General features: G+C 40.1%; 1 protein-coding gene across 1 annotated transcript; it reads right to left on the reverse strand.

Moving 5' to 3' along the window:
- Positions 1–8447: 8447 nt before the first annotated feature.
- On the reverse strand, positions 8448–9105 carry LOC101692168 (histone H2B type 2-E1-like). The gene is given in 2 exon segments (XM_004758783.3): positions 8448–9072; positions 9074–9105. Coding segments are annotated over 2 exon segments (363 nt in total). The 3' UTR covers positions 8448–8741.
- Positions 9106–12695: the final 3590 nt, after the last annotated feature.

Consider the following 12695-nt stretch of genomic DNA (forward strand, 5'->3'; position numbering starts at 1 on the left):
GACAACACATAATTGAATAAATCTCATAAACACAATAATGAAAAAAGCAAGTCATAAATGGTTACAATATAACAATTCCATTTATATAAAGTTCACAAACAGACCCAATTAAATAATATGTCACCCAGGAATAGATATAAACACACACACACACACACACACATACACACACACACAAAACCTCTCTTAGGTGGTATCTTTTTTAAAACTACAAAGAAAAATAAGTTAACGATTAACAAGAAATTCAGAATAATCATCCTATAGGGAATGGAAGAAGCAGATGAGACCAGAGAGGGAAACAAAGAGGATTTCTGGGAGTTGTCAAAGTTCTATATCCAAGGCCTGGGTGAGTGATATGTAAGTATTTGATTTTGTAGTGGTTATTCTTTAAAGTACACGTATATATTTAACACATTCTTGTATGTATGCTACAGTTCATAAAAATATGTTTAAAAGGTATTCTGTTAAAACCTATGTTCAATATAGTATTACCAATGCTTTAACATTTTCACACAAAGTAGGAAGGACAAAAAAGTCAACTCTGCCTGAGCAGTCAGTTAAGTCTTGAAGAAGAAACTGACCTTTGAGCTGAGAACAGTTATTTAAGACAGAGCTTGCGGAAAGAATTCACAAAATAGGGGCTCCTGGGTGGCTCTGTTGGTAAGGTCTCTGCTTTTGGCTCAGGTCCTGGTCTCAGGGTCCTGGGATCAAGCCCCACATCAAGCTGTCTGCTCAGTGGGGAGCCTGCTTCCCCCCGCCCCGGCCTGCCCCTCTGCCTATTTATGATCTCTGTCTGTCAAATAAATAAATAAAATCTTTTTAAAAAAATAAAATTTAATTTAAAAAGTTTACAAAAAAGGCCCATGAAGGGAATATGCCCCATTTGGGAAAATAAAGTAGCATTCTAGCTGCTTTTGAGAGACCAACGCATGTAGCTATAGCAGCAGGCAAAGGAGGATCAATAAAAATACTTTATTCCTTGTTAGAGGAGTTTGGACTCAATTCTGAGAAGTGATGAAGTTTATGCATAGCACTGCTCTGCTTATTCTAGGTGTTTAGGACAGGACTGATAGTCCCAAGTGAGACTAGAGAAGGACAGCAGACAGGAGACTCCATAAAGGTAAGGAAGGTGGAAACAAGGGAGAGAGGGAGTCTGGAGAGAGTTGAGGTACAACCAATGATATTTAGCGAATTGTTAGATGTTGAGGTGAGGAAGAGGAAGGGGATCTAAGAATCTGTCTTAGAATCTGGTTTAGAATCTGGTTTAGATCTGGAATTAAGAGGGAAGGAATTCACAAGGAAGAGCAGGGGTACTGGTGGGGAAGGCTTAGAGAGAAGGAAAATTCATGGAGAAAACACTGGCTGATCTGTTTCTTTATGTACAGTGAGGAAGAGACAGAATTTCATACCATTATGGAGTTCTTAGATTATCTCTGGTTTTAGGTGTCTATGTCATTTTTGTTTACCTGGGTCAACCACAGAGTAGGGTAGCAAATCATAAAGGGATAGCATACATCTCATCAACACCAAAAGAGAAGTGGGTCTCCCACTGGGTACTAACAATGTGGTTTTCTTTTTCCATAAAGTTTTAAAATTATATGGACCAAATTATGGTCCTGATTTCATGTGCACTTAATAAATGCAAAAATGTAAATAATTCTCTAGGCCTTGGAATGAGTAAATCCTTCAGTTAAGCTTTGATGGGCATCAACTTACTGTTTGCAATGAAACTGTTATCCGTTCACTCAACTCCATCCTCCAAAAAACTACTCTGTGAAAACTCAAAGCATCTCATCCCTATTGCAAGGACTCTGAATGGCTGCCCAAACCCCTGGGTTCTTTTTTTGTGGAAGAATGGATGGAAAAAAAGAATGGCTATACCACTAGCTGCTGCATAGGTACAGGAAGGTCAAAAGGAACGAAGCAAGCAGGTGCTGAAATGGTACATAAGGCTCAAAGATATAGAGCCTCCATTCCCCCGACTGTCATCAGGACAACACAACTGGAATTAGACCTATCTTCATTTCATTCCTTGATATTTACTTTAACATTTTAGCTATATAAATAGTTTTGGGTGTAGAAAACATATCAAGATTTTGGTAAACATTTGCATACATTCTAAACACTGGCAACTGATAAACAGAACCATGAGAATGAGCAGCTATAGTGAGTGCTCTGAAGTAAAATTATTTTCCCTGAGCACCATAGGTTTCAATTTATCCAAAATGCATTCCCGAAGTGGAGTGCAGGAAGACTGAGGAACCTGGAGGGAGGAAGGGAAATTCTTTTTTTCTTAAGATTTTATTTATTTGACAGACAGATCACAAGTAGGCAGAGAGGCAGGCAGGGTGGGGGATGGGGGAAGCAGGCTCCCTGCAGAGCAGAGAGCCCAATGTGGGGCTCGATTAGAGGACCCTGGGATCATGACCTGAGCTGAAGGCAGAGGCTTTTACCCACTGAGCCATCACCCAGGTGTTCCAGGAAAGGAAATTCTAATAATGAAGTTCTTGAGTGCTTTAAAAACTTTTTTACACATACTTGTACACATAATCATTTCCTCACACTGTTGGAATATGAGGGCACCTACAAGGTGTAATTATTTTTAACATGGCATTCCCCACACACACACCCCCAGTAGTCTACTTCAAAACATTTACTGCTTTGCAAATTGTAACAGCACTATGCCCTCCATTGTTTTCATCAGTTGGCTTGGTTTTGGTTTGAAATCTTCAGTGCTCTACAGTACAGACGTACCAAGAAGCAACATTCCAACAGTCTCCTTCTAGGAGGTAGGGAAAGTGTGAAACAAGCAACAGAGAATACATCTGATCCACTGCCTAGGTATATATTGGGGGGGGGGGGCGGTTATCCCTCAACACAGTACTGCTCTTACAAAAGCATTAATTTATGCCTTTTAATCATCACATCAAACCTCTGTTATTGTATCATTCCTGTTTTACAGATCAAGAACTAAGCTCAAAGGTGGTTAAGTCAAAAACATGGCCAACACCACAGAGCAAGTAAGAAGGATGACTCAAACTCAGATAGTCCATGGGCATGGCAGCCATAACTACCAGGCTTCACACCCTAGGAGATGGAGTTTCACACCCATGGAGAACAGGGAAAAGTGCAGAGAAGTAAATCAGGACAGTGGGGGCAGAAGAGAATTACAGTGTACAAGGAAATATTTTTATTTAATCTAAACAATGGGTAGCAATGCAGAAGAACACTGGGAGTTGGAGGATTAATTCAGATTAAGTCTTCCAAGCCAGCAGTAGCAACTTAAAGGGCCAGACTCTCCTGTTAATAGGGCATCCAAGGAGCCCCTTGTTCACAGAACTAAATAGCACATGGGGACAGACCAGAGACAACTAGCTTCTCGATTCAAAACTCAAGCTTCAGAGCTCAAATATATCAATAAACAGAATCAATAAACTTTCCAAAACTTGCTTTCTTCGGGATAAGTAGTAGAATGCTCAATCAGGATTTTGAAGATTGGGTTCAAATTCCTGTTCAAGTGTCACTGACTGTGTGTTTTCAAGCCAAATAGCTAAATGTCTCTGAGACGCAAAATGTGGCAAAAGAAAAAAAAATTTTAAAGCATCAGACTTCAGAAAACTGGTCCAAATCACTCAGTCACAGCTGAGCCTTTTTAATGGATCATAACGCCTACCTCACGGAGCTGCTAGCAATGGTGTAACAGGTGCAAAGGCAGGGAATAACTACAAAGGCTACATAAAATGATAGCACATGCCTCCACCAGAAAAGCAGGGGAGGGGAGGAGTCCTTCAAAATCCCTTCTTGGTCACTCTAGTTGAGACCCTTTGGTGAGGATCCTCTGATTGTTCCCATGGAGTATCTACTAGGTGACAACCCAGGACCAGCTTCATGGGTGTTCAATGTGTGCAGCCACACAGGGCCCTGCACTGAAAAGGGGTTAATGGGATTCAAAAATAAAGAGAATTGGGATTAACATCCTGCTATCCCTGTCTTCAAATTCTTAGCTTTTGAACAAAGAGCCCTACATTTTCATTCTGCATTGAATCCTATAAATTATATCGCAGTTCTGGTGCATGGCACTGTGCCTGACATCCAGGACACAGCAGTAAAACAGATTGGCACCCTGAAGAAGCTCCTAGCAAGCATATTACTTTAGAAGCAAATCCTCCAAAACAAAACAAAAAACACTTAGGATATTAACTTGCATATTTTATTCCTCACCCCAACCTTAGATTGATTAATTAGCTAATTAACTAGTCTAAAAGTATAGCAGTTATTTATCCTCAGGACAGGCCCTGTCTTGCCTGCAGATGAAACACACACCTACCCCCATAGACTCACCTGGCCACCCTCTTCTGAAGTGAGAAAATATCTTCCTTGGGTTCTTACAGTTTCTTGAAGCACATCTACCCAGCTAAGCCATGGATAACTGAGTGCCTCAATCAGTGGTTCTTAAAGTGTGTCCCTAGCGTAGCAGTATCAGCATCACCTGGGAGCTTGTTAGAGATGCAAATTCTCAAGCCCCACTCCAGATCTCAAGTGAATCAGAAACTCAGGGTGGCACCCAAAAATCGGGTTTAAACAAGTTCTTCAGGTGATTCTGATGTATGGGCTAAAGTTTGGGAATGACTGGCTTAGATAATCAAATAGAATCACTTTGAAATTTGTTTGATATCTTTTGTTTTGTTATTTTATTTTGGCAAGGGAAAGTCTGTTAGGAAATTGAAGGGGTTGGGCTCTCCCAGCATCCACTTCTCTACCACAATCAACAGCAATTCCCAAAGATCTGTATCACTTTGTATGTTTCCTGCAAAATTCAATTTAATTCACACACTTTGTTTTTGCCTGTTCATTCAAGACACAATGCAACCTAGAGTCCCTTGTGAACAAATATTCCATTTGCACATGTCAAGTATCTGATTCATTTAGACTTACCCCAATTGCTTAATGTCTACAACAGAAGCCTCCATGATATTCTTCACCTAAACAGCTGAGTTAATGCCCTTAGACAAAGGGGGGCCTGGTGTTTGGGTGAGCTCCCAAGAGCCTGACAGCCACAGAGAGAAGCTTGTTGAATGCATACATAAAAAGAGAAGAGATAGGAGGCAGAGACTCTGATCTTTATGACCTTCTGATTATTCTATCAGTTAGTTAAAGCATAAATCCATCCACCAACCTAACAAAATACTATTTTACTTCCTTTTACTCCATATTTTATCTTTTATGGACAATAAAACATAAAAACCTTACAAAGGTTATGTTCTCATCAATTTTTTGCAGTAAATGACAATAAATTAAGTGGAGGTTACTGCAGGAGCAACATAGGTGTCAGCTTGAAACTTTCTGGAAAAACAATCCTCCCCTCCCACCACTGGCATTCACAGCTGCTAGTCAAAGACGTCATTAAAATTAAAGCCCAGGGGCGCCTGGGTGACTCAGTGGGTTAAGCTGCTGCCTTCGGCTCAGGTTATGATCTCAGGGTCCTGGGATCGAGTCCCACATCGGGCTCTCTGCTCAGCAGGGGGCTTGCTTCCCTTCCCCTCTCTCTGTGATCTCTTCCCTTCCTCTCTCTTACTGTGATCTCTCTCCTCTGTCAAATAAATAAATAAAATCTTAAAAAAAATAAAATTAAATTAAATTAAAGCCCAATTTTAATGGTACTGCCATTCTATTTCTCTAAGTAGTCTGCATCTAGCCTTTTCTCTTGTTTCTTGAAAATATGCTATGGGGATAGCAAAACAGCAGATAAAAAGGAATGTAAAAACATGAAAACTTAAATATTTGTCAGGTATGAGATAGAAGAGCTACATTCTGCTGAATCACGTTGAGTCCAATGTCTTGTAGTTCTCACTGTGATAGTTTCCCAAACCTCCATAACACTAAATAAAGTTCCCAGATATATAAATCAAATTTCTTTTTTATTTACATAAAAGTCATTCAAGCAATATTTGCCAAAAGTTCCATTACATGAGTTAGTATTAAGCACTTACAACATCACCTGAACCACAGTAAGGGCTCAACAAGTATTCACTATTATTCTTGTTCATTTATATGCCATAACATGGTACTATAGACTAGGCACATACAATGACAAGCAAAACAGATGTGGCTCCCCTGCTCCCATGAAGCTCAGGCTAGTGGCAGAGACAAATCAATCAGATAGTCACACAAATAAATATGTTACAAACTGTTATAATTAAGATATACTCTATTTGGGGTGGGGTACTAAGAAAAGCCCAGGGTACTTTTATATCATTATATGATTTTGAAACCTCTTGGATATATAATTTGGATCAAATCATGACCCTTTCCCAGATGTTTTTCAAGATCCTTCTATATTACTATGCAAATTCCAAATGTAAAGCAGCCAAAAAGATTTCCAAACAAATATTTGTATTTCATTACTGTACTACTCAATTCCAGAAATGTTTCTCCAATTTTACAGATAAGAACCTATTTTTTTATACTGTTATAACATTTCCAAATACAGAAACTGGAATATCTCAAGAAACAAGCCACATACATTCAACAAATGTATGAATTTTCTCAGAACTTCATGAATTAAAATTAATTCATAATTAAATTATAAGCCAATTTAAAGCTAGGTTTACCTTTAAGTATGCAAACTACCTTCTTGAACTTTTTGAATTCAACTAACATGAATTACTTTATTAAAAATAGTTTTTATTCTCCTTTTAAGCTATAAAATAGGCTTTCTGGTGACTTCCCTGAGAACCAAGAGCAAGAAAGAAAATACATAACTATAGAATGTGGAAACCCATTCTCAAATAGAATCTGTTTATGGAGAGAACTGAGGAAATTCAAAAAGTCCCACAGACATCTCCACAGGCAGGGTCACAATGAAGTGTGTTAGATCAGGAGAAAATCCCTTTCCTCCAGCTTCTTTAAAACACAGAAGGAAGTGGGCTCTGGGTTCAGGGTCCCATGTGTGTATTCCAGCTCTAACTCTCTGTGTCTGAACTTGGGGCAAGTTGCTCAACCTTTTTAAGTTTCAGTCTCTTTTCTGTGAAAAGAGTACCTCCCTCATAAGGAAGCATAGGATTAGATCAAAGAATGTTTGCAAATGTTTCTTAGCATAATGCTGAAACAAAGTGAGCACTAGTTAGCAATAGTTCAAACCTCTCAAAATTCTGCTGCCTAATGAGATAAGACCTAGAATTCTAACTAGTATAATGAAACAAACTAGGACCTGGAAACCCAGTTTCCACTACCTGTGAACTCCATTTGAGCACAACACGCTACCTCCTCGGATTCCTCACTGGAGCAGAGGGTAGTTACTCCTGGACATTTCCTCTGAGCCTATAGGGGCGTCTACAGCCAGACCACCTCACATGTTCAGCCCTAGCCCATGCCACACGGAACAATTTATTACCAGAGTAGAAACTGCAGGGGCACCTGAGTGGCTCAATGGGTCAAGCCTCTGCCTTTGGCTCAGGTTGTGATCTCAGGGTCCTAGGATGGAGCCCCACATCAGGCTCTCTGCTCAACAGGGAGCCTGCTTCCCCTTCTCTCTCTGCCTGCCTCTCTGCCTACTTGTGATCACTCTTTCTGTCAAAACAAACAGACAAAACAAAACAAACAAAAAAAAACAGAGTAGAAACTGCGGCTAAACCAACAGATCGGGCAGAACTTTGCCCTCCTTAGCTATCTCAACAGGCACAATATCTATATGCAATAGCAATCAATTCCAGTGTGCTAAGAACTTTAAGCCACTCGTGGGGGAAAAAAAAAAATCTCTAGACAGTTACCCATTCATTCATCCATTTAAAACACTTGTTAACTGCATGCTGAGTGCCAAGTTCCATGCTATGATGCCAGAGACTCAATCTCTATCATCAAGGTGTTCACAGTCTTGGAGGAGAAAGATGCTTAATAGAAATTTTCAATATAATGTAGTCAGTATAGTGAAAAGGCTGCACACAAGATCTTAAAATGTTTTTCCTTTCAGGGTATATCTTGGAAAGTGAAATATCCAACTTTTATTTATTTATTTATTTATTTATTTGAATTATATTTTATTATTTTATTTTCTTATATTTTATTATTTTATTTTATGTATTTATTTGACAGACAAAAATCACAAGTAGACAGAGAGGCAGGCAGAGAGAGAGGAGGAAGCAGGCTCCCCGCTGAGAAGAGAGCCTGACTCAGGGCTCAATCCCAGGACGATGAGATCATAACCTGAGCCGAAGGCAGAGGCTTTAACCCACTGAGACACCCAGTCGCCCCTATCCACGTTTTTTAAAGAGATTTTATTTATTTGACAGAGAGAGAGAACACATGCGAGACTGGGGAGAGAGACAGAAGGAGAGGGAAAGAATCTCCAACCGACTCTGTACTGAATAGAGTCTAATGTTGGGCTCAATCTCACAACCCAAGATCATGAACGAAGCTGAAACCAAGAGTCAGATGCCTGACTGAGCCACCCAGGGACCCCAAAATATTCAACATTTATTTTATTTTACTTTGTTTAATATTCAACATTCAAAGAAAAAAACACCCTTCCAAAATAACTACTATATTATCACCTTTGATTAGCTAATAAATTATTTGTAAAACAAACAAATAAAACATAAAATGAAGAAAAACGAAACGTATTACCTATAAAAATACTATCTGAAGTAACTACTGTTAACATTTAAGCTTCATGGTCTCCTGGATTTTTTTTTTTTTTTTTTCCACGGGAGCAGTTCACTCTTTATTAAACGCTCGGCCCCGGGTCACTTGGAGCTGGTGTACTTGGTGACGGCCTTGGTGCCCTCAGACACAGCGTGCTTGGCCAGCTCCCCGGGCAGCAGCAGGCGCACGGCCGTCTGGACTTCCCGGGAGGTCAGTGTGGTTCGGCCCGAGTACTGGGCCAGCCGGGCAGCCTCACCAGCCAGACATTCGAACACATCATTCACAAACGAGTTCATTATGCTCATGGCCTTGGAAGAGATGCCAATGTCTGGGTGCACCTGCTTCAGCACCTTGTAGATATGCACTGAGTAGGTTTCCTTGCGCCGGCTTCGCCTTCTGGACTTCTTATCACCACGGCCCCTTCGGCCCCTCCGGCTGCGGCTGCTGGCCATGCTCCGAGCTCATCCTGCAGCTTCTCCTGGATTTTAAATTAATATATCTGTTTCTAAACAAGATATGAGATCATTTTATTTTAGGTTTTTTTTAATTTATTTATTTGACAGAGAGAGAAAGATCATAAGTAGGCAGAGAGGCAGGCAGAGGGGGAAAGGGAAGCAGGCTCCCAGCCGAGCTGAGAGCCCAATGCGGGGCTAGATCCCAGGATCCTGAAACCATGACCTGAGCTGAAGGCAGAGGCCTAACCCACTGAGCCATTTTATACAGAGTATGAAAACCTGAGTTTTTTAAAACTTAGCAACAAATATATATATAAACATATTTCTGGAGTATTAAATGCAACTCTAATTTATTAAGTGATTATACAGTATTTTTAAAAGATTTTATATATTTATTTGAGAGAGAGAGAGAGAGCATGATGGGGGTAGGGGCAGAGGGAGAAGCAGATTCGCTACCGAGCAGAAAGCTCAATGTGGGACTCAATCCTGGGACTCCAGGATCATGACCTGAGTGAAGGCAGTCGCTTAACCAACCAAGACACCCAGGCGCCCAACTGTATAGTACTTCACTATAGGTTTCAAATTTTCCTTAATTATTCTCTACCATTAGATATTAGACTGCTTACAATTTTTTTGAGTTATCATAAACATTATGACATTCTTATTCACACTTCTCTTTAAATTAGTCCAATTATTTCTCCAGAATAATTTCCTAGAAAGTGAAATTGTTGTATCAGATGGTATGCACATTTTTTAAAGACTTATTTATTTGAGAGAGGAGCATGTGAACAGTGGGGAAGGCAGAGGGAAAGGAAGAGAAATCCTCAAGCAGACTCTTGGCTGAGTGCAGAGCGTGACAAGGGGCTCAACTCCATGACCCTGAGATCATGACCTGAGTCTAAATCAAGAGTTGGACACTCAACTGACTGAGCCACCCAGGTATGCACATCTTTTTAAAAAGATTTTATTTATTTGAGAGAGAGACAATGAGAGAGAGCAGGAGAGGGGAGAAGGTCAGAGGGAGAATCCGACTCTGTGGAGCTGGCAGCCTGATGAGGGACTTGATCCCGAGACTCCAGCATCATGACCTGAGCCGAAGGCAATTGCTTAAAGAACTGAGCCACCCAGGAACCCTAGGTATGCACATTTTTAAAAGACTCTGGTACCTATAACCAACTGCCCACCAGAAGAAAGTTGTACTATTTAACACAACCATTTCCCCCAATCTTCACCTTCACTGTACAGCGTCACTTTTTTAATCTTTCCATTTTTAATGTACTCACCTCAGCTAAAAATGCTACAGTATCTTTTAGAAGTCATTATGACACTTGCTGAAATTAGGCTGCTTTGAGCTGCGCTATCATTTTAGTTGGTGTTTGGGGCATCTGTGCTCTCAAACTCTACCATGCAAAGAAATTACCTGCAGATCTTGTTGAAATGCAGATTCAATTCCGCAGATCTAAAAGAGACTGAGATACTCATTTCTAACAAGCACCAGGTGATGCCAATGCTGCTGGTCTGTTAACTATACTTTGAGGAACAAGGAACATAATTCTCTTACTTCGAGGACCCTCCCAGTCCCAGAAAAATAGCTGTTTCTCCAGAAGCTTCCTCCTCAAAAATGCCCTGCAAGAGTGAAATTATTCTACCACTAACTACTTACATTGTCTTGAACAATTCGCTGAGCTTCAAAGGGCCTCAGATTACCCATCTGAGAAATGAAAAGCCTGGAGTAGTTGGCCTTTAAGTTCCCTCCCATCTTCAATATCAAAGGAAGTTCTCCTCTGCCACATATAACTAGGTGCATCCTATATTCCTTCTCACTAGGATAATTTTGAATATCTTCTCCCTTTCATGCCAAAGGACTGTACTTAAAAGTGAGGACAAGCAGGAGGTGATCTTCAAGCATCTGGTGACATTCACTGCTGTACCCCAAGGGAAAAAAGGATCCCCCAAAAGAGGATACTCTTCCTAACTGACCTTTCTCCTGGTAGTGCCTGGTCATAACCACATACAAGTCTTCTCTTCCCAAAAAGAAGAGATTTAACAAGAACCTAAGGCTAATTTGCCCATTAAAGGAAGAAAGGATGGAATCAGGAAGGAGATCGACAGAAATACTGCATCTGTAAAGACCTTGCCAAAGAGCCTCTAGAAGTCAGCTCTTCAGGAGTGCCACTGTCCTGGATAATATTTTCCTTCTAATGGCTACTCCCTTCTGTTGTGTTTTTTTCCCTCTTGCTTTTCTGCAACCCTGAAAGGTGGGCAGAAGCAGAACATGATCCTTGATGCCTGGGATGACTGAAGTGGTTATCTAATATAGGGTAAAATCTATAGACATAGTTTCTTCTTTGCCAATAATATGAAAATGCTGTGCTTCTAGTCCTATAGGAATATCAACTATGCATTATCTACCCTAACAGGAGACAGATTTTAATGCCCTCTAGTACAATTAAGCTACTGAATAAGACCACAAAAATGGGAGCTTAACTCAATTCTCTATTTCTGAAGGACTGGACCAAAATGACTAATTTTTAGTAACTTTTTATTTTTAACTTATTTTTAACTTTTTATTTTAACTTATTTTTAGTCCCCCCCCCCCAGGACAACTTTTTCTCCTGTTTCTTTCCATTTGGTGGCAAGGAGTTTAATGCGTTCACTAATTTTTTTTCTCACTTTAATTTCCTTTAGCTTCCTTTAAATAACTCCATAGTTTTGTTTTTGTGTCTTTATGACTCCTAAGTGAACTTTAAAAAAAAAGATACCAAACTCTTCGCTTTTCTCTTACATAAATTGTATCCTGTCCTGCTTCCCAGTGTCTCCCACAAAGTCGGGAGGTTTCTGTTTCTTAAATTAGGCCTGAATTAGGCATGTTGGTCAACTCTAATCAAGGACATCAGCCAACTTCCCAGAACCTAAAATACAATAAACAAAAATAAATCAGCTAGCATCTTCCACTTTTAATATTTATGCTGCTGGACATTCCCCTGGACCCACTTCCATTCTGCAAGACCTGAACTCCTTTTTTTGAGCTGTTTTAAGTCTATTGCTCTCCTATTTCAAGATGGAGCCCTGGCAAGAACACATTTCTCTGAAGAGCTGCCGTCCTAATACCTCCCCATCACTTTGCAGCTTGTCAGCAGGACCCAAGCAACAAAAAGATCAATAAGAAAACAAATCCCACCTTATTAGGTCCTGTTTGATCTTAAACCCACACCATTTAAGATTTCAGCTACTTAATGCTGGCTCCAGACAAGAAGAGCAGAGTTTTCTTATGAAAATAAATTAAACAAGCACACAGAAGAAAGAGAAAATGGATGTGCAACTACTAATATGTTTCAGAGCCTTCAACGTGGTCACCAAGCTAAGCAAAGGGCAATGGTTTCTTTTCCTTTCCTCTTTCATCTTCTGTTCTCTACTTTCCGTGCTCCCTGCAACAAGACAAGTGCCTTTCTTTTAAGAAGTATGTTTAAGGTACTACTTTTCAATTAGGGATGGCTTTATTTCTTTTGCATGCTGGGGTTTTTTCACAATTAATTGTGAAATTATAATGTATACTAAAGATGCCAAATGCCAAACACGAGTCCTAGGAGTCGCCTTGCT

Source organism: Mustela putorius, unplaced genomic scaffold (assembly GCF_011764305.1).
Source record: "Mustela putorius furo isolate JIRA1106 unplaced genomic scaffold, ASM1176430v1.1 tig00003896_pilon_pilon_pilon, whole genome shotgun sequence".
Lineage (NCBI taxonomy): Eukaryota > Metazoa > Chordata > Mammalia > Carnivora > Mustelidae > Mustela > Mustela putorius.